Raw genomic sequence first — 26,331 nt, 5'->3', positions numbered from 1 at the left:
CCCAATGCATCACCATATCTTAAAGAACTTGCACGCTGTAAAAGATTTCTTCTTTTAAGAACGTTGCAACAAAACGTTGCTGGCATGCCATACAGAGACTTCCTAGCCTAGAAGGAAAAAAAAAACGTCAAGCAGCAGCTATTCAGTTTGAGATGTAAGGATAATTTATCTGTAGGCATGGCATTAATATGTAGCAGAACTAAACCTATTCCTTAATAGAGGACATAAGAGAACGAACACTGACCTAAGAGACCAGGGAATGGGAGAAAGGAGGAAGCAGCAAATTTAACATGTGGAATCACTTGCCTGGAAGCTAAACAGATTAGCTGGAAACTTTTCACTCACTTGGTTAAGGTATTAAGAACACAAACATTATGTATGGATAAGATTATGAGAATGACTTGAATTAATAAAGCTGATACTCCACTCATACTGAGCTTACTTGACAAATGTATAGCTTGTATAGCTGCAGCTGTTGAGATGCACAAGCTCTGCTTATTACCAACAACCTAACTGTACAGTGTACATGTAATTCAACTTTGCTATTGCTAGACTCTGATTTAAGAACTGTTCAGAAAATCCTGGACTCCCAGTGATATAAAGTATACTCCACCAGGACTATCTTAATAAAGTAGTTCACAAACATACATTCTTGACTATGCTTAAGGAGTTACAAAAGTGATAGAATCTCACTGCAGGTTACTTCAGTTCTTTCTCCCTACCCTAGGTTCACAAACAAGTGAAGAAACAAAAAAATTAGAAACATCTTCACATACCAGTTATCATTTCTGCAAGCCGAGATTACAGCTTTGAGAGTGCGGGAGATATTTCCATCCTCCTGATGGCTGAGCCAAGAGGGAAAAAGGGGAGGGGAACAAAAAACGTCCATCTATGAGGCGAAAGCTCCCGAACGAGAAGCCCCGGGCACAATCCCGCGGCACCAACCCCGGCCCGCAGCGGGGGCCCGGCCACCGCCCTCAGCGGCCCCACCCGCAGCCCCGCGCCCGTTGCTCGGCAGCTGCGAGCCAACCGAGCCTGCCGGGAAGGCGGAGGGGCAGCACCACGGATAGCTCCTATTGGTCGAAGGAGGTGAGGGCGGAGCTCGAGGACGGCCGTCTTCTTCGCTATTGGCGGAGAGAGCCGTCAGTGCGGGGCGGGGGGCGGGGCCTCGCGGCTAGCGGGGTCGCGTTGAACTCCGCGTTAGGGCGGGGGAACGGAGCGAGGGGGCGGCGGCGGTCGAGGGTAAGCGAGCCGCCGGCTGCGAGGAGAGCGGCGCGAGGTAGGGAGCGGCGCGAGGTAGGGAGCGGCGCGGGGGCCGTCCTCACCTGTCACCGGGCGCTCAGCCCTCCCTCCTCGCGGCCCCCGGGCTCCGGCCGCGGGCGCGGTCCCTCGCGGTAGCGGCCGGGCTGGGGCTGTGCTTTCGTCTAAGGGGACCCTCGTCCGAGGGAGGGCGGCAGGCAGGCAGGCAGGCTGTGCGCGCGGTGCCACCGGCTGTGCGCCGCTGCGCGGACGGATGCCGGCTGCCCTCAGGTAGGTGGGAGGGGGGCGGAGAGGGCAGACCCCGGGAAGGCCGCCTCTGGGCGCGAGGGCTCCCCGCCGCCGTCGCTGCGGCAGGCGGCACCTCGGAGTGGCGCTGCGCGAGGGGGGGAGCGGCTGGGGGCTGCGGCTGGGGGCCGCCTCCGTGCGCGGGGCGGGGGGAGTTGCGAGGGCAGAGCCGCGCGATTTCTTATTTGTATAGCCGCGCTTCTTTTCACAGCAACGTGAATAGCTGTAAAACACATAATTCTACCTAAATTAAGTTGTTTAAATTGGAGATAAACAGATGTCTTAGACCTGCTTCTCTTTTTTTGCTGGAAGAAGTGAAGTCAATCACATTCTCTTACAAACAGGGCCTGGGTGTCCCTGTAGACAGCAGGGTGACCACAAACCACCAATGTGGCCTTGTGGTCAAGAAGGCCAATGGTATCCTGGGATGCATTAAAAAGAATGTGGCCAGCAGGTTGAGTGAGGTGAGTGAGCAAAGTATTATTTACTAACCAGCTAACTGCAGGAGAAGACTCTTAACAGAATAGAAATTTATGTTCTTCACATGCTCCTTTTTGAAGAAAATGGTAGAAAAGACAGAAGTGAGGAATAGAGGATACTTAAACCAACCTGGATCCACTAGAAAACTTCAAAGTAGGGACAGTTACAAAAGCTCAGCTATTCCATTGAGGGAGTAAGCACAAAAAGAAAGACTGAAGCCTTTAGCTAGCAGTTTGTCAGAAAACAGTCTTAAATATGCGCAAGGGTGGAAAGAGACTTCCTATTTCCTTAAATGCAAGCAGATTGAAACAGTTTCTTTTGATTTCTGTATCTATGATTTTCATAAGCAGTTACAAGAACGGTGTTCTCAGATTGGATATTATGAGTAAATGCTTGTGTTGCATTTAAGGAAATAATAAACAGCAACTATTTCTCATCCAAGAAAAAGACAAACACGTAAACTGAATGAGCAGCTTATATACATATATCCCCTAGATATCTGTAGCACTCCCATGGTGTTAGCTTATTAACATTACAGGGATTATTAACATTACATTCTATTTTTTTCTCTCCAAAGCATTCATAGTTGCTTTCATGTTTAAACTTGTGTCTTTCTGTAAGGGTTGATCAGGAAATCACTTTAATTTCTGTATTTTTAAGAATCTAGGCGTTCCTAAAATAGTTGGTGGATTACATGAGCAATGTGGGTAGGAAATAAATGTATTATTACCCTGAATTTGAGATAGATCTGTTCAAGGCTTTCTTCTGTACAGTACTGCAGCCTTCACAAAGCCCTGCTCACACTATGTATAGTTTGATTACTGCTTTTTTTCTTTATGTATTTTGCATAGTACATAACAGTAATGAAGAATAAGATATAAGATAAACATGTACAGTAGAAATAAAGTGCAATGATTCTTCTTGGACAGATGTGCAACTTCTGAGATGTCTGTAGGACAAATTCCAGCTTTTGAAAAGCATAGCACAGCTAACAGTTCTGTAGAGTGTCTATAAACTCCTCTTTCTGGTTTATTTGGATGTGAATTTTCTGTTTGCTTGTTTTGTTTGTTAGTTGATTACATTCTGTTGCCTGTGACATTAAAGCAAAATCTACATATGTAGATTTGGTAGTGTTAGAGGTTTACCACTAAACTGTGGCATGCTAGTTTAATCTGATGATTCACTTCTGAGAATATAGAAACAGAAGTGAACTTTGCTTTCAGATGAATTATTTAAATTTCTTCCGCTCTTCAAAAACAGAATCAGTTTCACTTATGAAATCAACATGGATGTTTATGTTTCTTACAAAAAAACTTTTATTCTTCTAGTTTTGAACCTGATTTAGCATGAAAAATACTAAGCTGAAACTACTATTTTTGTTAACCACGTTTATGTTAATGGCACTTAAGCAATCCAGCCAGGATCAAAGCTCCATTGTAGGAACTGTGCAGATGCATAGCAGTAGACATATCCTGCCCTAAAGAAAAAGCAAAAATAAATAACGTAATGAAATGGAACACAAAGTAATTGGTAAAGTTATAAGAAGCATCATAGGGGGAAAAAAAAAATAGATGGACAAAGAATAAAAAAGAGGTTTGAGACAAAAATAAAAATGTTCTTACTGTCAGATTTCAGAAGTTGTACAAGGAAAAGGAGTAAAAAATTAAATTTATACAACGAGGATGTCCAGAAAATCTAAGAAGTTAATCTTGATTTTACATTGAACAAAAATAGAATGAATAAAAATCCTTAGGTCTCACAAATACGTATGTTATGATCATAAATGCACCATTAAGAGTCTTTCAACATCTTCTTCAGCAATTTATTCATTTTATCTTTAGAGGGTAACAATGTGGAGCAAAAAAGTTTTGCAGTCCTCTGTGATAGAACAAGTGGCAGCAAACCTTTGAGGAGAAAGAGTAAGATGGATGGCCTTAAACAGTTTTTGCTTTTATTAATGGAGCCTGATTTGTTTTCACAGAAATGAGGCAAATAATAAACATACACAGAAAGGAGAGTAGGAGATAGAAGGACAACAAGAAAAAAAAAATGGAGTGTCAAATTTTCTCCCAAATGGACTTGCAAGAGTTGACAGTGACTTACTAGAGCATTAATTTCTTCTTTACAGCTTTATTCAGGTCTAAGACAGAAAAAAAGAACATGCACACGAGTCTTCCAATCCATATTTTCTATGTTATTTAAAGTAATAAGGTTATGTATGGTATTTTATGTTGGTTTCATTTACATTTGCAGGTACTAAAATCTAACAAGTTTCTCAAAACCTGTAACAGAAAAATGCTGAGAAGAATCAAATTTATTGCTCTCTCTCTTCACATACATTGGGCTTATGATCCTCCCACTTCAGTGGCTGCTCTTCCATGTATTACTGAGTGCAATCATGTACAAATATAAGATAAACATTTTCTTTAAAGTATTTATAGTATGTTGCGCTCAAATAAATATTTGAGAAAATAAAGAAATAACCTGACAGCTATTAATCAGAGTTTTATTGCCTTTAATATATGATCCATCCTGATATAGCAATTATTGTTGTTTTAGTAAATGCATTACCTCACTTTTACAGGTTTATTTTCAGCCAGTATATATATCCTTTTGCTCGACACAACAGAGAACTTTCCAATAGCCAAAAAACATTCTGCCTTTAAATTAAATTAATCTTCTTGGAAATATTACTCTTCCAACTCTCCTGTTCTGTATGTCAGCTACTGCTCAAAGCTGTCTACTGTTCCTCCTGTTAACCGTACAGTTATTAAAACTTGGTATATGAATACCTTTTCATCATATTTATCCACAATAAATGAATGAGACTTCTCCCCATAGAATCTTTCTATGAAACTTTCCATCCCTCTGTCTTTCTGCTAAATCTCAAATAATCTGAACTGCAGTTCATTTAGATATTAGACCTCAGGTTCAGATAACATCCTTGAGGTAATAAAATGTTATTGTCTGACAGATCTAAAGTGATATTTTTCCTGTAGAAAATTCCATGGGGCACTTACACTGAAACTGAGAAGTGTTTTTCCTTCTCTTGCTGAGTGAGGGTTTAAATAGGAAATGCATATACACAGAGCAAAATTTGGAAGGTAACATTTCCCATCAGGTCTTTTCAGTATTACAGAGCAAGAAAAAGATTTTTAAGACTTGCATGTGCTGATTAAGGTGATTGAATTTTTTCTACTATTATTTTCCTTTTAGTTTAGCAATAAAGAAATACATTAAAAAAATGCAGTAGGGGAAAGATCTGCCCATGGATTTGTTGTATTTGTGCATATCTAAATAGCAGTACAGGCATCTTGTCATCCCAAGGACACCATGGAGTATTCATATAATATAAAGAGAGATTATGGGGATTTTCTAATAACTAAATTGGAAATCAGAAATGTTACTTTTTTTTTTTTTTTCTTTTTTTTTTCCCAATTTACCAGTTTGCAAGCAATGCCTCCTTTTCCATAAAGACAGCTCTTCAAGAAAGCCCATTTCTAACACTCACAGACCTGTGCAGAACACTGTTTTTCATAGATGACAGACAGTAACTTTACAATAACATCAGCCATTTCTTTCAACACTGTCACAAATACCATTCAACAACAAATAGCATTCAACTAGGCCTCAACTTCCTAATTTCATTGAAGCCTGTATACCTTTCATTCAGTGTTAACATTACTTGAAAAAAAGTGTTTGGACGTTACATTATATTATCCTCAGTTCATCGTGTTGTAGCAGATCTAATCTTTAATGAAAACGAGACATGTAGGAATCCTATTTGAACTTTTCTTTTATCTTCACTCTTATTTCAAAAAGAAAGTTGTTGATTAAACACACCTAGTGACAAACCAACATGTGATTATCATCTATAATAAATGATACTCCTGCTTGCTAGTATAATTGTATTTGCTTTTCTTGTTGCCTTTGCTTGCTTCATCCACACCAGTAGATGTGTTGAGAAAACTGACTGGGAGAAAAGAGGTCATTCCCTGGTCCTGGTTACAAAGACAGCACAGACACAGCCCATGGTGACTGAAAAACAAGGAATAAAGAGGTTCAAGACTGTACTGCAAAAGTGTATTGCAACTGCAGGTTGCTTAAAGAAGTAGAAGCAAAGGGAATGTCCACAGGTTTGAAAAAGTGGCCTGCAACTACACAATATTCATTGTTTCAGAAAGGAGATTTAACGATGCAAAATCTTTGGCAAGAAAACAGTTGTTTTTAGGGATCAAATAGAGAGAGAAATAGTGCTGGGGACCTAGACTCCATTTAGGACATAATACTTGTCTTGTCTCTACGCATGAAAATATTTTAAATTACTAGCTGAGAGATCAGGGGTCCTGAACCATGGTATGTTCATTATTGTTGATTGCATGTACTGTGTCATATCACTTAAAAAATTAAAAACATTAATGGCACTGAAATTTCAAACTGGGTGCACGTACCACTGTGCATAACAACTGACAAGCTATTATCTACGTTGATTAAAACTCTTAGTGCTAGTGTTTTAGCTTCTCCAAAAGCAAGGAATAAACAATTTGAATGTAGGCTTTATCAGTATTTGTACTTGTAATAAAACCAGGAATATTCATAGAATCATAGAATCATAGAATTTTTTTTTGAGTTGGAAGGGACTCTTACAGACCATTGAGTCCAGTTCCCCAGTAATGAACAGGGACACCCACAGAGGTCAGAGACCTCAGAGGCCTGTCCAGCCTGACCATGAATATCTCCCCACTGCCATAATGTTGTCTTGCCCCAGACCTATACAAGACTACAAAGTGAGTCACCAGCTCTGGATTCCTACTTAGGAGGGGTTTGCCATCAAGATAGACAGCAAGTCTCCATGTAACCCTCTCCTCTAGGCATCAGCCCTGGGAAACATGCTGCCAAATATTCTTCAGAAAAGCATCTTAGAGAGGTTTCTGTGAGCAGATGGGGGACATTTGATGAAGCAAACGGATGCTGGGTAAGCAGTAATTCTCACTCAACAATCAGCCTGGGGGCTCCGTTCTTTCTTCATTTCCATTCTTTCTGATGGAAATGTCCTTGAAACTTAATTGAGTTTGCATGGAATTTTACACTTTTTGGATTTCTAATCTTTCTCATCATTAATCCTTAAATATGTGTTCCACAATACCACTAACCAATTATAGAAAAATAATTTAAAATAATCATGTATCAAACTTTTTTAAAATTCTATTTGGAAGGTAGGAGACCTAATTACAGGCATGGGACTTTAATGTATGTGCTGAAAACTGAAACTCAATATCTACTTTTTCATTGCTCTTCAGCAACCTGAGCAAATAGATTACCTCCTGTGATAGGTTTCTGACAGTCCCTCTTAGTTTGACAGTTATTTTAGAGAGAGTCACTTTTGTATATAATGAAAGGAAAAGTTGCCAAGCATACGTACATGTTTTATGTTTCTTAAAACTTAAAAGCTAGAGGAAAGACTCCATTTTTAGTCATGCCATTTTAAATTCAGAGTATTTGTACCGTCCGCCAGGTTTACATCAATGACACAGAATGGCATCTAGCCCAAGGGCTGAGTTACATTTCTTGCACAGGAAGGGCAGCTTTTATAATTGAGTGTATCAGTTACTGCTTTGAACTTTTTTTGTGTTACTACATTCATGTGAAAATATGATGTGCATTTTCGCATCTTCTATGTATGCCAAAAGAATTAAAAGCAATTTCTATCGAAGTGTTTCCTTGAAATTGCAACATAAAAAATATATAAATATTAAAAACAATAAAACAAAACAAGACATTTTCTCCCAGAAATACCAGGACTCTTAGAAATACCTCACGTTTCATCTCAAGAATACTGCTTTCCACTCCTCAAGATCACACTGACTCCCATCACAATGGCCTTTTCTCCCACATACACCAGCTTTCTCCCAAATACACGACATTTTCTCCCACATACACCCGTTTTCTCCCAAAGATGGGACATATTCTCCCAGAAATGCCAGCTTATTCTTTAAAAAACGGCCTTTTTTTTTCCCAAAATACCAGCTTTCTCACAAACACCTGTCATTTTCCAACCAAGTCTGCTACTATCTCCCAGAAACAGCCGGTTTCTGAGAAATACCTGACGTTTGCTCTCCCAAATACTACTTGACACTCCTCCAGAGGACATTGTCTCCCCTATTTACCACGTTTTCTCCCCAAGAGACCACCTGGCACACCAAAAAGACCACTGTTGCTCTCCAGTACAAGATCTTCTTTCCCACCGGTTCCCACTTTTCTCCCCCAGCGATGTCATTTCCTCCCAGAAATGCCACTTTTCCCTTGGAAATTTCACCTTCTCTTCCAAAAAGAGGAGATTTGCTCCCAGAAATACCCCTTCTCTTACAACTGCCACACGCTTTCTCCCCAAAAAGCCTCCATGACAATGCCAAATGGGACACTTGCAGCCAAGAAGAGGACACCTTCTCTCAGAAAGACCACTTTTCTCCCCAAGAGAGGAGATTTTCTCCCAATTGGATGACATTTGCTGTAAGAAAGACCTGTTTTCTTCCCTCAAGAGGACATTGTCTTTCCCACTGAGGACATTTTCTCCCAGAAGTGCCGCTACTCTTTGAAACACCTCCATTTCCTCCCAAATCTACTCCATGACACGCCTCAGGATGACACTTACTCCCCGATTTGGGGCATTTTCTCCCAGAAATACCACTTCTCTCCCAAAGGGATAGCCTTTTCCCTCTCTAGCATCTGTTTCCTCACCAATACCTGGCATTTTCTCCCAGAAACACCAGCTTTCTCACACATACATCACTTTCTCCCCCCCACATCAGATGTTCCCTCCCAGAAATATGGCATTTGATCACAGATATACTCTTTTCAGGGAATACCAGGTTTCATAAAAATACCTCATAATTTATCCATGAAGTTCGTTAGCAAGATGACACTTTCACCCTAAATAGGAGATTTTCTCTCAGAAATGCATGCTTCCCCCTCACAGAACGGCATCTTCTCCCCAAATTAGGACAAAATTTCGGGGTATCTTCCCGAAATACCACATTTCTCCAATCCAATGACATTATCTCTACGGAGAGTTTGCAGTTGCTGCTTGTTAAATCGCTTTTCTCCCCGAATACCACTTTCAGACTTCAACAGCGGTCTTGTCTTTCTCTCTCGGATGCCGAGAAAGGGCGACTTCAGCCGGATGCTTCTCTCGGACGAGCGGCTTCTTCTGCGCACATCCCAAAGGAGCGGTTCTGACTTCTCCTTGTGTCCATGCATTCTGCACTACGCTTCTCTCTCATTCTTAACCCTTGATTCCTAGGGACATTTCGTTTTGCTCTGTTTTTCTGATGCTACACTTCAGCATTCTGTGACGAACAGAGTAGAAGGGAAAAGCCCCTCTAATAAGGCAGCTAGAAGTTCCAGGAGAGACACACATTGTGCTTTCAGAGAGGACGTTAGAGAAAGTCGAGAGATGTGGATTCTTTCCTGCGGAGAAAAAAAACCCTGTTTTCAGGCAATGCATTATGCTGAATTCCTAGGAATAAAAGGAAAGGCATAAGAATGAGAGAGAAGCGTAGTGCAGAATGCATGGACACAAGGAGAAGACAGAACCGCTCCTTTGCGATGTGCGCAGAAGAAGCCGCTCGTCCGAGAAAAGCATCCGGCTGAAGTCGCTCTTTCTCGGCATGCGAGAGAGACGAGACCGCTGCTGAAGGCACAAAGCGGCATTCTGGGAGAACCGCGATTTCTCGGCCAGCAACTGCAAACTCTCCGTAGCGGTTCACTGCGAGTGCCACTTTAGACGTGTGTCTCGCTCCGATTTACAGGAGGGTTCTTTTAATATCTGTATCCCCGGCGTGAGATTAAGGAACAATGGTTCAAATGTTGGTCCAACCAGTTTATTACAGATGTTAATTAGGGAGATGGTGAAGGGGAGGACGGACGCTATTATGAATTAGGGTAATGGGGAAGGGAAGGAGGGCGATAGAAAAGGTAAGAAAGAAGAAGCAAGGAGTCTTTATAGGAAGCAAGAGGGACATAGTCACCACCATGGATCCAGCGAGGTTCGTAGTTCAGCCTTTGATCTTCAATAGTGGTGGGTCATCGGGCATTGTTGTTCTGTTGACAACGACGATGGCGACGACGACCATGGTGATGATGGCTCCTTTTCAATGCTTTCAAAGTGGTCGAGTCAGCTGTCTTTGGAGTGACAGCTCCAATCCAAAGTGGTTGAGTCAGCTCTCCTTGGAGTGACAGCTTCTGGCTCTGGGATCTCAGCAGAAACTCCATTGTTCCCACCTTCCAGGCCGTGCCAGCAGATAAGAGGGAGCAGGGATGCCCATCTGCATCCTGTTTTTCACAGGACACGATGGTACCATTCCCCAATTTTCCCCTACCAGGCTGGAGCTATTTAGTCACAGGCCAGATCTTCAGCCAGTAAACACTCCTGAGCACTCTCTTCCGGAGGTAAGCAGCTCTGGAGGAAGGGGCTTTCAAATGTTCCCAGAGGGATGTCAATTTTCACACGGTAGCACCCATCACTTGCCTCCTCAACAAATCAATCAGAGTCTTATCACAAGAAATTCCTCAGGAAGCAAGCTTTGAGTCAAAAAACAAAGAAGGATTCTCACACCACCCCGTGGCTCAAAGCTTGCTTGAAATGAAGCATAAGTGGCCCTCCATGGTGGTGAGGAAAAGAAAAGGGAGAAAATAAAACCAGCAAAGAAGCAGGAGGGAAGGAGGAGGGGGAGAAGGGGAAGGTAATCGTTACACAATTACTACAAAAGATTTCTTGGGCTTGGTTACAAATGTTGCCCTGATCTGTTGGACCTTTTCATCATCAGTTGAAGTGGTTACAAAGTACATGGAGGATACAACTCGTTGAATAAGTTGAATGAAACATGGAATCATACAAGGTACAAACATAAGAGTTGCAACAACACGCAGTAGATAAATTGGATACGTTTCACCCACGGGCCTCCTGGAAGCCAGGATAAGGAGTCAAAGTCTAGGCCCTTCCAGGTTTGGACAGGAACATGGGCTATTTTCCGTATACCCTGGGCAATTTGATTAACAACTTTACCATTATCATCAATCTTTAGACAACAATTAGAGTCATTCAATTTGCCACAGACACCACCCAGTGACTCTTCAGGAGTGGTAACACAAATGTTATAATGAATAAAAGGTAGAAAGTGAAAAGAGACAACCATTCATTTGGCAATAACTATACATTTAACAATAACCAATAATAATAAATAAATAAGTAAAACAAATAGAGTTATTTGTGTCAGCTGCTTTCCCCACCCAGGAACTCCCAGTGTAAGCCAGGATCCAGATGGGAATTCTTCAGTAGAGGTTGTGGTCTTATGAATAGCCATACAATATTACACTTGAGTTAATTCCCCAAAAACATAATGTTTTCTAAGATGATTTAGTGTCATGAGAACTCTCCACGTGAGCATTTCCAAAGCAATTCATATGCTGAGAGATATAAATACTAGTTTGATGAATTCAAGTATTATTACAGTGTACAGAACATTTCACAGGATAGTGTGTGTAGGATACCCCCCACAGTATAAACCATTAAAGAGGGGTAATCCCAGAAACATATGCATCTCTTATCAAAACTTAGGTACTTTCCAACAACCATATTTTGGATGGAACTCCTGGACTGGTGTGACACTGAAAAGCATCAGTGCAAAAGGATTTATGATAGATTTCTTTTGTGCCCACATCTAACACATATTAGATGGGTCTCGTGATTCATTTCCCAGTTTGTTAGGAATTTGGAAACACTGTGGAGGAGTTACATGCAAATCATAATCAGTTTGGTAAAAAGGGGTCAAAGAAGGGCTCAACAGAAATGCTATCACTGTGCAGGGAGTATCAGTAAGCCAGGATGACCTGTAAAAAACTCTGAACCCAGTTGTGAAGTTTAACAGATCCAAGGACTAATATCAATCACCACTCGCACTCACGACAACACAAAACATAATGCTATTGCAACCAAAAAATGTAATCAAGAGGTATATTCAGTATTCTAGCATGATCAAATCTTCAGTATTTCTGTCACAAAACACAAATGGTTAAAATCAGCTATTAAGTTTTTTTTTTGCGTCCAATCAACGTCCCACGGGGATCTTCTGTAAAATAAAACAAGACACCAACTTGCCCTTTTTGAGCTTTGTTAACATGGTTAAAAAATGAGGGAACAATCCAGCAAGTGTTGATTTCATATTCCTTTTTCGGGGTGTCTTTAGCATTCCAAGGATAATTGTTGAGGGATTCTGTTAAGGTTAGGGAAACTGGCCTCAGGTTAGCTGAGTCAATCGACACAGTCTGGCCAGGGAGATAAAAGGGTTTCCCTGGCTTATCAGCCATTGAATCATGACTCACAGGGATAACTGGCAAGAGTGGTGAGGCCTTTGGACAGAAGGTGCTAAATCGAGGATCTGGTTTCCCTTTGTTGTGAGCTTTCTAATACATCCACCCTTCACTGCCCCCACCCCGCTCACTTGGGAGGGGCGAAGACATCATTTTTCCAATGGCTTGGATAGCCATTCAGGTTCCCTGGGAGAGGCCCCAGGACCTGGGGTTTTGCTTTCCTCAAGATCCCTGAGCTTTTGTTCTGGCCACCAATTAACTAATTTCTCTAACTTGACAGTGGCTAATCCATTCATCAGATCTCGTGGAACACCCTTTAGCCAGCCCAGTGTCCAGAGACAATGACGTTTATGATCAATATTTCGCCTACCAGTTTTTACTGGCAATGAGACCCTGCCAGTCCCACTGAGCTTTGGGCTAGGTGGCCTGGGGGCAAGGCTGACCGCTGCAAGTCTTATTCCCCTAGGCTCAAATTTACTGGAGGAAGAAACCACTGGCCCATATTTTCTTCCATAGTTAATTAACTCTTGGGCAACCTCCCCCCATGTCCATACTTTGAATCCTGACTGCAGATGGTTGGGGGTTACTGTTCCTTCCAACACTGCCCGGGCTCTCTCTCCCTGAGGCATTACCTGTATTTTTCCTTGCAGTTGTATACCTATAGGTTTTAACGACTCTGGAAGCCCCCTAATTAGGGCGGTCATCCTTTCAGGATCGACAGGCATCATCATAGGTGACTCATGGTTTGGCTGCAGCTTTCTATCATACATCATTTGGAGACAAGCAGCCTTTTGAACACTCTCTGCTAACTGATCAACTGTTCCAATAATAGCAAGAGGATCTCCCCTTTCTAAAGGGTTGAGACCACCTGCCCAATAGGCAGCCCTCTGTGTTAAGGACCAGGGTGCACGATTGTTGCCAGTAGTTAAAAATACTCCTGGTCCCCAATAACCCTCCGCTTCCTTTTCTGTTAGCAGAATCTGGTCTCCACCAGTGAGGCTAACCCTCCATACATACTCTGTTTCAGATTCATTTGGAGAGCAGCTAAAATCTTTTTTCAATTTTGCTAGTTCAGTGACTGAGAAGGGAATTTCCTTAACATTCATCTGAGGATCTAGATCCTCACTGTTACTGAATGTATATTCGGTTTTTATCAAAGGGCGCAATGGGGCTATTGGCATTTCTAATTTATCTAGCCTTTCCTTTATTCTTTGTAGTTCCTCCTGAGGAAAAGTTTTTTCTTGAGGCAGACTATGGGTGACAGTATTGTTGGCATGCTTAGAAGTTAACAGTTCCTTAAAAGCCATTTGCAACAAAGCCGAATTACGTTTCTCTCTTTCTAATTGCTCCTCAAGGTTCACTATTTGATTCTGCAAAGTTTTTACCAGTTCTTGTGTTACTTTAACTGATTCCTGTAGTGCTTGTATAGCTTGGGTTTCTGCCGAATGCTTTTCCTCTCGGAACTCCACGGCAGCTTTTAAAGCAGCCCCGAGTACGACACAAATAAACGACTTTCCTTTTCCGACTCGGGTACGAGCCTCATTTTGTAAAATATGAATACGGTCCGAAACACTCTGCAAGTTATACCAGTTCTGTCGTGCCCAATCCACACCTGATAAAGAGGGTCGAGCACCATGTTTTTCTAAAAGATCAAATAATACATCTTCACTTTTCTTGGTGGCAATGCTGTCACTCATTTTTCAATACGCTGAAAGATCTACACTTAGAGAGAGGGAGGTATACGTATTCAAAAGCTCAGGTAACTCCTTGCCTCCCCCCAGGGAGGCACACAACACCTACTAAAGAAATGCAAATGCTCCAATCACTCTTCCCTTTCTCTGAGGGAAGCACAAAAAGAGTTCAAATTTCACACTTAAGTTACAAGATACTTAAATCACAGAATGCAGAAAGGGTCTTCCCGAGGAGGCACACACGTAATCAAAATTAATTCATACGTCCTCGAGAGGTATACACATAAAAAGTAAAGTTTCAGAATACGGAGCGGTCTTCCTGGAGAAGGACTCACGTTTAAATTTTCAAAAATATCGCTCCATGCAGCTCCAGGAGGTATACACAAAGAAAGTTTCAGACTATATCTGCAAGGACAACACTCTCATGGTGGGGATCCTGTCCGTGACGCCATTAAATAAAATGTCTCGCTCCGATTTACAGGAGGGAGAGGAGGTTCTTTTAATATCTATATCCCCAGCGTGAGATTAAGGAACAACGGTTCAAATGTTGGTCCAACCAGTTTATTACAGATGTTAATTAGGGAGATGGTGAAGGGGAGGACGGACGCTATTATGAATTAGGGTAATGGGGAAGGGAAGGAGGGCGATAGAAAAGGTAAGAAAGAAGAAGCAAGGAGTCTTTATAGGAAGCAAGAGGGACATAGTCACCACCATGGATCCAGCGAGGTTCGTAGTTCAGCCTTTGATCTTCAATAGTGGTGGGTCATCGGGCATTGTTGTTCTGTTGACAACGACGATGGCGACGACGACCATGGTGATGATGGCTCCTTTTCAATGCTTTCAAAGTGGTCGAGTCAGCTGTCTTTGGAGTGACAGCTCCAATCCAAAGTGGTTGAGTCAGCTCTCCTTGGAGTGACAGCTTCTGGCTCTGGGATCTCAGCAGAAACTCCATTGTTCCCACCTTCCGGGCCGTGCCAGCAGATAAGAGGGAGCAGGGATGCCCATCTGCATCCTGTTTTTCACAGGACACGATGGTACCATTCCCCAATTTTCCCCTACCAGGCTGGAGCTATTGAGTCACAGGCCAGATCTTCAGCCAGTAAACACTCCTGAGCACTCTCTTCCGGAGGTAAGCAGCTCTGGAGGAAGGGGCTTTCAAATGTTCCCAGAGGGATGTCAATTTTCACACGGTAGCACCCATCACTTGCCTCCTCAACAAATCAATCAGAGTCTTATCACAAGAAATTCCTCAGGAAGCAAGCTTTGAGTCAAAAAACAAAGAAGGATTCTCACAACGTTCGTGAGCGAAATAACGGAACTGTGATGCCGAGAACGTGTGAATTCTGCATACTGCATTGCCTGAAAACAGGGTTTTTTTTCTCCTCAGGAAAGAATCCACATCTCTCGACTTTCTCTAACGTCCTCTCTGAAAGCACAATGTGTGTCGCTCCTGGAACTTCTAGCTGCCTTATTAGAGGGGCTTTTCCCTTCTACTCTGTTCGTCACAGAATGCTGAAGTGTAGCATCGGAAAAGCAGAGAAAAACGAAATGTCCCTAGGAATAAAAGGAAAGGCATAAGAATGAGAGAGAAGCGTAGTGCAGAATGCATGGACACAAGGAGAAGACAGAACCGCTCCTTTGCGATGTGCGCAGAAGAAGCCGCTCGTCCTAGAAAAGCATCCGGCTGAAGTCGCTCTTTCTCGGCATGCGAGAGAGACGAGACCGCTGCTGAAGGCACAAAGCGGCATTCAGGGAGAACCGCGATTTCTTGGCCAGCAACTGCAAACTCTCCGAAGCGGTAAACAGAGAGTGGCGCTGTCCACCCACGAGAGCGAAATAGCGAAATTGCTATGCTGAGAACGTGCGATTTCAGAATACTGCATTTCCTGAACACACGGGGCTTTTTCTCCGCAGGAAAGAATCCACATCTCTCAACTTTCTGTAACGTCCTCTCTGAAAGCACAACGTGTGTCTCTCCTGGAACTTCTAGCTGCCTTGTTAGAGGGGCTTTTCCCTTCTACTCTGTTCGTCACAGAATGCTGAAGTGTAGCATCGGATAAAGACACAAAAACGAAATGTCCCTAGGAATCAAGGGTTAAGAATGAGAGAGAAGTGTAGTGCAGAATGCATGGACACAAGGAGAAGTCAGAACCGCTCCTTTGGGATGTGCGCAGAAGAAGCCGCTCGTCCGAGAGAAGCATCCGGCTGAAGTCGCCCTTTCTCGGCATCCGAGAGAGAAAGACAAGACCGCTGTTGAAGTCTGAAAGTGGTATTCGGGGAGAAAAGCGATTTAACAAGCAGCAACTGCAAACTCTCCGTAGAGATAATGTCATTGGATTGGAGAAATGTGGTATTTCAGGAAGATACCCCGAAATTTTGTCCTAATTTGGGGAGAAGATGCCGTTCTGTGAGGGGGAAGCATGCATTTCTGAGAGAAAATCTCCTATTTAGGGTGAAAGTGTCACCTTGCTAACGAACTTCATGGATAAATTATGAGGTATTATTATGAAACCTGGTATTCCCTGAAAAGAGTATATCTGTGATCAAATGCCATATTTCTGGGAGGGAACATCTGATGTGGGGGGGAGGAGGTGATGTATGTGTGAGAAAGCTGGTGTTTCTGGGAGAAAATGCCAGGTATTGGTGAGGAAACAGATGCTAGAGAGGGAAAAGGCCATCCCTTTGGGAGAGAAGTGGTATTTCTGGGAGAAAATGCCCCAAATCGGGGAGTAAGTGTCATCCTGAGGCGTGTCATGGAGTAGATTTGGGAGGAAATGGAGGTGTTTCAAAGAGTAGCGGTACTTCTGGGAGAAAATATCCCAGTGGGAAAGACAATGTCCTCTTGAGGGAAGAAAACAGGTCTTTCTTACAGCAAATGTCATCCAACTGGGAGAAAATCTCCTCTCTTGGGGAGAAAAGTGGTCTTTCTGAGAGAAGGTGTCCTCTTCTTGGCTGCAAGTGTCCCATTTGGCATTGTCATGGAGGCTTTTTGGGGAGAAAGCGTGTGGCAGTTGTAAGAGAAGGGGTATTTCTGGGAGCAAATCTCCTCTTTTTGGAAGAGAAGGTGAAATTTCCAAGGGAAAAGTGGCATTTCTGGGAGGAAATGACATCGCTGAGGGAGAAAAGTGGGAACCGGTGGGAAAGAAGATCTTGTACTGGAGAGCAACGGTGGTCTTTTTGGTGTGCCAAGTGGTCTCTTGGGGAGAAAACGTGGTAAATAGGGGAGACAATGTCCTCTGGAGGAGTGTCAAGTAGCATTTGGGAGAGCAAACGTCAGGTATTTCTCGGAAACCGGCTGTTTCTGGGAGATAGTAGCAGACTTGGTTGGAAAATGACAGGTGTTTGTGAGAAAGCTGGTATTTTGGGAAAAAAAGGCCGTTTTTTAAAGAATAAGCTGGCATTTCTGGGAGAATATGTCCCATCTTTGGGAGAAAACGGGTGTATGTGGGAGAAAATGTCGTGTATTTGGGAGTAAGCTGGTGTATGTGGGAGAAAAGGCCATTGTGATGGGAGTCAGTGTGATCTTGAGGAGTGGAAAGCAGTATTCTTGAGATGAAACGTGAGGTATTTCTAAGAGTCCTGGTATTTCTGGGAGAAAATGTCTTGTTTTGGAGAGCCAAAGTCCCATTTTGGGGGCAGAAGCTGGTATTTCTGTGACACTGCCATCTTGATGGGGGTAAGTGTGATCTTGAGGAGTGTAAAGCAGCATTTTGGTTAGAAAATGGGAGCTCTTGCTAAGAGCAGTGCTATTTCTGGGAGAAAAGGAGCTCTACTGGGCATAGAAATGGTGTATCTGTGATAAAATGCCACATTTCTGAAAGAAACTGTCCTCTTGCGGAATGTAATGCTGTATGTTCCGGAGGAAATGGGAAATATTCAGCAGAGTCCTGGTATTTCTGGGAGAAGAGGTCTGATGTGGGGGGGAGGAGGTGATGCATCTGTGAGAAAGCTGGTGTTTCTGGGAGAAAATGCCAGGTATTGGTGAGGAAACAGATGCTAGAGAGGGAAAAGGCCATCCCTTTGGGAGAGAAGTGGTATTTCTGGGAGAAAATGCCCCAAATCGGGGAGTAAGTGTCATCCTGAGGCGTGTCATGGAGTAGATTTGGGAGGAAATGGAGGTGTTTCAAAGAGTAGCGGTACTTCTGGGAGAAAATGTCCTCAGTGGGAAAGACAATGTCCTCTTGAGGGAAGAAAACAGGTCTTTCTTACAGCAAATGTCATCCAACTGGGAGAAAATCTCCTCTCTTGGGGAGAAAAGTGGTCTTTCTGAGAGAAGGTGTCCTCTTCTTGGCTGCAAGTGTCCCATTTGGCATTGTCATGGAGGCTTTTTGGGGAGAAAGCGTGTGGCAGTTGTAAGAGAAGGGGTATTTCTGGGAGCAAATCTCCTCTTTTTGGAAGAGAAGGTGAAATTTCCAAGGGAAAAGTGGCATTTCTGGGAGGAAATGACATCGCTGAGGGAGAAAAGTGGGAACCGGTGGGAAAGAAGATCTTGTACTGGAGAGCAACGGTGGTCTTTTTGGTGTGCCAAGTGGTCTCTTGGGGAGAAAACGTGGTAAATAGGGGAGACAATGTCCTCTGGAGGAGTGTCAAGTAGCATTTGGGAGAGCAAACGTCAGGTATTTCTCGGAAACCGGCTGTTTCTGGGAGATAGTAGCAGACTTGGTTGGAAAATGACAGGTGTTTGTGAGAAAGCTGGTATTTTGGGAAAAAAAGGCCGTTTTTTAAAGAATAAGCTGGCATTTCTGGGAGAATATGTCCCATCTTTGGGAGAAAACGGGTGTATGTGGGAGAAAATGTCGTGTATTTGGGAGTAAGCTGGTGTATGTGGGAGAAAAGGCCATTGTGATGGGAGTCAGTGTGATCTTGAGGAGTGGAAAGCAGTATTCTTGAGATGAAACGTGAGGTATTTCTAAGAGTCCTGGTATTTCTGGGAGAAAATGTCTTGTTTTGGAGAGCCAAAGTCCCATTTTGGGGGCAGAAGCTGGTATTTCTGTGACACTGCCATCTTGATGGGGGTAAGTGTGATCTTGAGGAGTGTAAAGCAGCATTTTGGTTAGAAAATGGGAGCTCTTGCTAAGAGCAGTGCTATTTCTGGGAGAAAAGGAGCTCTACTGGGCATAGAAATGGTGTATCTGTGATAAAATGCAACATTTCTGAAAGAAACTGTCCTCTTGCGGAGTGTAATGCTGTATGTTCCGGAGGAAATGGGAAATATTCAGCAGAGTCCTGGTATTTCTGGGAGAAGAGGTCTGATGTGGGGGGGAGGAGGTGATGCATCTGTGAGAAAGCTGGTGTTTCTGGGAGAAAATGCCAGGTATTGGTGAAGAAACAGATGCTAGAGAGGGAAAAGGCCATCCCTTTGGGAGAGAAGTGGTATTTCTGGGAGAAAATGCCCCAAATCGGGGAGTAAGTGTCATCCTGAGGCGTGTCATGGAGTAGATTTGGGAGGAAATGGAGGTGTTTCACAGAGTAGCGGCACTTCTGGGAGAAAATGTCCTCAGTGGGAAAGACAATGTCCTCTTGAGGGAAGAAAACAGGTCTTTCTTACAGCAAATGTCATCCAATTGGGAGAAAATCTCCTCTCTTGGGGAGAAAAGTGGTCTTTCTGAGAGAAGGTGTCCTCTTCTTGGCTGCAAGTGTCCCATTTGGCATTGTCATGGAGGCTTTTTGGGGAGAAAGCGTGTGGCAGTTGTAAGAGAAGGGGTATTTCTGGGAGCAAATCTCCTCTTTTTGGAAGAGAAGGTGAAATTTCCAAGGGAAAAGTGGCATTTCTGGGAGGAAATGACATCGCTGAGGGAGAAAAGTGGGAACCGGTGGGAAAGAAGATCTTGTACTGGAGAGCAACGGTGGTCTTTTTGGTGTGCCAAGTGGTCTCTTGGGGAGAAAACGTGGTAAATAGGGGAGACAATGTCCTCTGGAGGAGTGTCAAGTAGTATTTGGGAGAGCAAACGTCAGGTATTTCTCGGAAACCGGCTGTTTCTGGGAGATAGTAGCAGACTTGGTTGGAAAATGACAGGTGTTTGTGAGAAAGCTGGTATTTTGGGAAAAAAAAGGCCGTTTTTTAAAGAATAAGCTGGCATTTCTGGGAGAATATGTCCCATCTTTGGGAGAAAACGGGTGTATGTGGGAGAAAATGTCGTGTATTTGGGAGAAAGCTGGTGTATGTGGGAGAAAAGGCCATTGTGATGGGAGTCAGTGTGATCTTGAGGAGTGGAAAGCAGTATTCTTGAGATGAAACGTGAGGTATTTCTAAGAGTCCTGGTATTTCTGGGAGAAAATGTCTTGTTTTGGAGAGCCAAAGTCCCATTTTGGGGGCAGAAGCTGGTATTTCTGTGACACTGCCATCTTGATGGGGGTAAGTGTGATCTTGAGGAGTGTAAAGCAGCATTTTGGTTAGAAAATGGGAGCTCTTCCTAAGAGCAGTGCTATTTCTGGGAGAAAAGGAGCTCTACTGGGCATAGAAATGGTGTATCTGTGATAAAATGCCACATTTCTGAAAGAAACTGTCCTCTTGCGGAGTGTAATTCTGTATGTTCCGGAGGAAATGGGAAATATTCAGCAGAGTCCTGGTATTTCTGGGAGAAGAGGACTGATGTGGGGGGGGGAAGGTGATGTATCTGTGAGAAAGCTGGTGTTTCTGGGAGAAAATGCCAGGTATTGGTGAGGAAACAGATGCTAGAGAGGGAAAAGGCCATCCCTTTGGGAGAGAAGTGGTATTTCTGGGAGAAAATGCCCCAAATCGGGGAGTAAGTGTCATCCTGAGGCGTGTCATGGAGTAGATTTGGGAGGAAATGGAGGTGTTTCACAGAGTAGCGGCACTTCTGGGAGAAAATGTCCTCAGTGGGAAAGACAATGTCCTCTTGAGGGAAGAAATCGGGTCTTTCTTACAGCAAATGTCATCCAACTGGGAGAAAATCTCCTCTCTTGGGGAGAAAAGTGGTCTTTCTGAGAGAAGGTGTCCTCTTCTTGGCTGCAAGTGTCCCATTTGGCATTGTCATGGAGGCTTTTTGGGGAGAAAGCGTGTGGCAGTTGTAAGAGAAGGGGTATTTCTGGGAGCAAATCTCCTCTTTTTGGAAGAGAAGGTGAAATTTCCAAGGGAAAAGTGGCATTTCTGGGAGGAAATGACATAGCTGGGGGAGAAAAGTGGGAACCGGTGGGAAAGAAGATCTTGTACTGGAGAGCAACGGTGGTCTTTTTGGTGTGCCAAGTGGTCTCTTGGGGAGACAACGTGGTAAATAGGGGAGACAATGTCCTCTGGAGGAGTGTCAAGTAGTATTTGGGAGAGCAAACGTCAGGTATTTCTCGGAAACCGGCTGTTTCTGGGAGATAGTAGCAGACTTGGTTGGAAAATGACAGGTGTTTGTGAGAAAGCTGGTATTTTGGGGAAAAAAGGCCGTTTTTTAAAGAATAAGCTGGCATTTCTGGGAGAATATGTCCCATCTTTGGGAGAAAACGGGTGTATGTGGGAGAAAATGTCGTGTATTTGGGAGAAAGCTGGTGTATGTGGGAGAAAAGGCCATTGTGATGGGAGTCAGTGTGATCTTGAGGAGTGGAAAGCAGTATTCTTGAGATGAAACGTGAGGTATTTCTAAGAGTCCTGGTATTTCTGGGAGAAAATGTCTTATTTTGGAGAGCCAAAGTCCCATTTTGGCGGCAGAAGCATATGGGAAAATGCTATATGTTCCGAAGAAACATTGCAGATCATATGATGTCCTGCACCAGGCAGAGCACTGCTCATCTCTCATTTTTCTGAGCTTGTGAGGTTTGAAACCACATGGTTTTCGTTGGTAGTTTGTCCCCCTGAACTCCAGAGCACATTGAACTGTTCCCTGGCAATTCACAGCTTGCAGAGTGTGAAACACAACAGAGGAAGAAGGAGATTTAGGCTGGACATTAGAAAATACTACTTTTCTGAAAGAGCGGTCAAGCACTGGAATGGGCTGTGGCAAAGGCCACAGCTATGCACAGAAGCATGCTGGAAGGACTCAGTAGGAGAAAGAAACCAGCACATGTCAACTAAACAGATTCCAAAGAATCAATTTATATCTCACAGTTACAGAATTTTGCACATAAGAAGCACTGCTATATAAACAGCACTGTATTTTGAAAGCAGCATGTCCAAATCAGTCTCCTTGCCCTGCTCTCACCGCTCAGCCAAACACAGAAATAAAACACAGAAACTCTGTTTCTTTGCTCATGGCAGCAATGAAGCTCATGTTTTAGTGACATACAGAACTGCACCTCCAGCTATTGTGTGTTTCGCTAGCCACAAGTTCAGTTGTGAGCTGTCACTCAGCCTGACACCACAAGCAGAAAATAAACGTACATAAAGAGATGCCCTTATCCATATATGCAAATCTGGGTGTGAGGAACAAAAGGCTCACTGGGCCACGTGCAAAGTGGGGAGCAGATAGGCAGGAAATAGGAAAGGATGCAAGTCCAGCTCTCCTACACAAAAGACAGGGAGAGCCGAGTCAGCACAACAGGAGGAGTTATGGCACAGCTTAAGAGCTTACAGATGCTTCAGCTTTCCAAAGGAGGGTGCCAGGGTAATTCTCACCATTACTCTGCAGGGGTCTTATGGATGCTTCATACTGATTTTCAATGCCTGAATTTGAGATAGTACTAAGCTGCTTGTGGCAGGAATGCTCGAGGTAGGCACGCGGACAAAGTTGCTCACAGAAAGTCCAGGTGGCAAATAGTGATTTTGTCTGGTTAATGGTTCTATGACTATGAATGAAAAATAAAGAATAAAAATACAAAAAATAAAAAGCATGCAACCCTTTAAAAAGTTACCTGTCTACTGTTTTCTGTTGCTCCTATCAGCATGACACCTAAGAGGAGCATTACATGTCCCTGCACCTGACTAAAGATACATCCAAATCTATGTTCCATGCCACAACATCTGTGTCAAAAAGAAACATGTACATAGATGCTTAGAAAATTCTATATGCAGATAAAACCGCAGGATGATTACATATTCCCTTCAGCAATAATATTAATTTATAATTCTAATTTATAATTTTCCAAGGACTATGAAAGATCAGTGAAAAGGAAGTATATTATGAAGCATTCTCATTTGGAAACAAAAAATCTTACTAAATCTCTCCCCATCAAAAAGGAAGCGTTCCAGGTTAACAACAGTTCAGAGCACCATAAAATGTGGCACTTTCCTTTCTACACGGGCTCCTCATTTCTCTAGTTAGTGTAAGACTCATGGAAGTTAAAACAAATCAATCAGAACAGCCATTCAGCTCTGCTGAGGTAGAAACCCACTGCTGGGACATCCCCCAGTCCTGTTCCACCTATTTCTTCACCCCTCACCAATACTCCTCTCAGACTGACTTGCTCAGCACAAAACCTTCCAAAAGGCCGCAGGCTGATCTCTACAAGCAGGGTCACAGCTAGCGTTATCCCTATCTTTAAAATCTCCAAGATAAGACACAAAAATGCAATATATTCACAGCTTCTCCAAATTATATCTGCTAATTCTGCAAAGACATCACTGCCTGTTTAATTGTGGTTGATTAATTCTTTATTGTCACATTAACATTTGGTGCCATGTGTAAGGCTTTCTTTTATCTGCTTTTATTTTAGCACTGCTGTTATACTGGGCCAGCAAACAAAATGGATCTTATACCAAGTACAGAGGAACTCTGAAAGGCTGCGTACTACTTCTGCTGCTACAATGATCTGCTCTTTGCACAGGTGGATCCCCAGTCAAGGCCTAACAGTTCCAGGGTATTTCAGTTTCCCAGAAGCTAACCGAGAAAAACTTGTAAACATTGGCTATGTGCTGCAAGAGCTTTAGGCCAGCAAAACCAGATCAAACTCTCTACATTCAGTTCCCTCGCTCTCCTCTCTCCCTGGTGCCACTGCTTCTTCAGTGGAACATGCCTAAGAACAGCATTTAAGATCTGCCTCCATAGCCCCATTAACCATTTCCACACTGCCCATTTCATGCTCAATTTGCATAGTAGAGCCATCAGTGGTGTTCAGTTAACAGCTACAAACCTTCGCTTGTCTGAGGTGTCCACACTGTGACCAACACCAACAGGATTTTATCATTCGGTGCCTGAGCACTAACAAGGAGATCATTCCTTCCTCTTAGCCCAAAATTTGGGGGTCCTTGTTAGGTGCATGTGGTAATGCCAACATCCAAAGTACCACAACTACACCACTCAGCACTGCACTTCCCAGCACATGGCAGTCAGTCCTGTGCACAAAGAACAGCCAACTATGCACGCAATTCTTATTTTAGCCACTCAGCCCTTTCCTGGCATTTCTTTCACCATTGAAGGAGCACAATCAGCTCCCTCTTTGCACAACTGTGCTTTTGAACTCTCTGATTAAAACAGAAATTTTAACATCTGATAATTTCTTAGTATCACTTCATGTTGTTATTTCAATGACTGCCCAGAAGCCTGGCCATATTCCAGCTGACCAGGGAAACCTAGCCCAGCCAGGGAAGTGGCCAGGTCACTGTGAATACCCTCAGCTTCCAAGAGCCAGTAAGAGATCACCTGAGCACGTTCAGCTGCTGTGCTGGGAGTGCAGGCAGTAACAGAGGTGGGCTGGCACAGAAATGACAGCAAATTGTCACACAGGCATCCAGTGATGCTAATGCAGTGGCTTGTTCCATTAACACCGCGCTTCAGGAATTTCCCATAAGTTCATATTTTGAGTGTAATGCTGCAGAATACAGATCTCTCTCCTCACACTTTTTACATTTATATCTGCAACAAGTAAAGTCCATGATGCAGGAGGATGTCAGAACTTTCTCACTCCAGCCTCTATACTTGTTCTACTGCCTGGGTGCAACTTTCCCATTTTTCCTTGTGTGCTGTCCACAGTTGCAATACACTTTAATTCATTTTACATGCTCCCTTATTCATTTCTTATGTGGAAATACAACCATTTCTCTGGGGAAGCTTAACAGAAGGTGCTATTTGTTGCTATGTTTTCAAGCATGACAAGCTGCAGAATTGACAAGATTGCCTCTTGTACTCCTATATACACAGCATTGTGGCACACCAAGAAAACACACAGTAGTAAGTAAAGGAAGTTGGCGCTTTTAAATGCTACAGCTTAAGCCACCTTGCCAACAGCCTCACTTTGTGCAAAATCGGGCAACCAGCAATCAACAGCCTTCCAGCCGCCGCTCCCTCCTGCTGTCCCTTCACCCTCCTGAACAGGGACTCCCAGCTCCCTCTTGCACCCGCTCCTCTCTGATAGACAGAAAGCAATTCCTGACACAGAACTGCTGTCCCCAGCAGGCTGCTCTGCCATTGGCACAGAGATTACAGAAAGTGACAATGCAAAGAATCTCTTTAAGGCGAGAAGCATATTGGCTAAGGTAAACAGCGTGCTGAAATGCCCTGCAAAGCACAAGACAGAAATGTAGGAACAGCATTCCTACTACTGAATGCTAGTGCTTTACTAATTAATCATATCTATTATTCATAGGTCACATTATTCAGAATGAGCTGAAAAACACCTCACCAGTGTAAGAAAAACCTGATTACAAGTTTTGTTTCCCTTTTTAAAAAAATCACACTACTTGTTTGCATTACTCCTATAAGACAGTTACAGTCCTTCTAGCAGGAAAAGAAACACCAGTAAGTGAGTAACCAAAACCTTCTTCCCTCAACTGACAAAGCAGATTTTATCCAGCTGCAAGTTTGACCATTCCCTAAACTCTCATTATTAAAATCACTGCTCACCTCCTTTCAGACAACATTTCATTCTCAAAGAAGGGTCAACACGTTTTCTTGTTAGCAGAAGTGGTGTATCTTGAGAAAGCCACATTTTTCCTCTTTCTGCTCACCTACAACCAGCAAAACATTCCCCCTGCTCTCACAGACAGAATATTTACACTGGTGTATAATCAATGAATATACAGGTGTTATAATTAAGAAATACATGAGAGAGTTTGGCTAAGCAGGTTATTACACCAAAAAAAATAGATAAAGGGCTTACCCTTGTCCTGGGCTTGCTGCAAAACTCCAGAGGAAGGATTTCCAAAAAGAGATCCTTCTGTATTGGTAGTCAGCTCTTAAATGGGGTCTAGGAGAGGTGGAGCCAAGCTCCACCCCTTCCAGCAGTACAGCTGAATTGCCTTCGCCTGCGCTCCTAGGGCTGACTCCAGGGCTGACTCCAGGGCTTGTCTCAGATCATCAATCCGAGGTTCAGGTCATGATTCAGCAGTTTCCATACGGCTGGGCACCAAAGAGGCAAAACTCTAAGT

At 43.3% G+C, this 26,331-nt stretch overlaps 1 protein-coding gene and 1 long non-coding RNA gene across 5 annotated transcripts; one reads left to right on the top strand and one right to left on the bottom strand.

Moving 5' to 3' along the window:
• The first annotated feature begins 1,051 nt into the window (after positions 1–1,051).
• LOC149917346 (uncharacterized) lies at positions 1,052–24,405 on the top strand. 4 transcript variants are annotated; one of them, XR_016468057.1, is made up of 3 exons: positions 1,052–1,530; positions 1,890–2,009; positions 23,682–24,405. It is a non-coding gene; the product is annotated as an uncharacterized LOC149917346 (long non-coding RNA). The 4 variants fall into 4 exon arrangements; XR_016468054.1 differs by lacking the exon at positions 23,682–24,405 and adding an exon at positions 4,279–4,948 and having other exon boundaries at positions 1,056–1,530; XR_016468055.1 differs by lacking the exon at positions 23,682–24,405 and adding an exon at positions 4,279–4,948 and having other exon boundaries at positions 1,058–1,296.
• LOC149917347 (uncharacterized) lies at positions 11,968–14,219 on the bottom strand. The gene has a single exon (XM_090143364.1). The coding sequence runs from the start codon at positions 14,088–14,090 to the stop codon at positions 12,543–12,545; it is 1,548 nt and encodes a 515-aa protein (XP_089999490.1). The 5' UTR covers positions 14,091–14,219; the 3' UTR covers positions 11,968–12,542.
• Positions 24,406–26,331: the final 1,926 nt, after the last annotated feature.

Source organism: Phasianus colchicus, chromosome 7 (genome assembly GCF_987193195.1).
Source record: "Phasianus colchicus chromosome 7, bPhaCol1.hap1.1, whole genome shotgun sequence".
Lineage (NCBI taxonomy): Eukaryota > Metazoa > Chordata > Aves > Galliformes > Phasianidae > Phasianus > Phasianus colchicus.
Note: the sequence above shows the minus strand (reverse complement) of the source record. Positions and strands in the feature narration are given on the sequence as shown.

Excerpts from the sequence above, each read along its gene's own strand:
- LOC149917347 (XM_090143364.1), bottom strand. The coding sequence starts at position 14,090 with ATGAGTGACAGCATTGCCACCAAGAAAAGTGAAGATGTATTATTTGAT.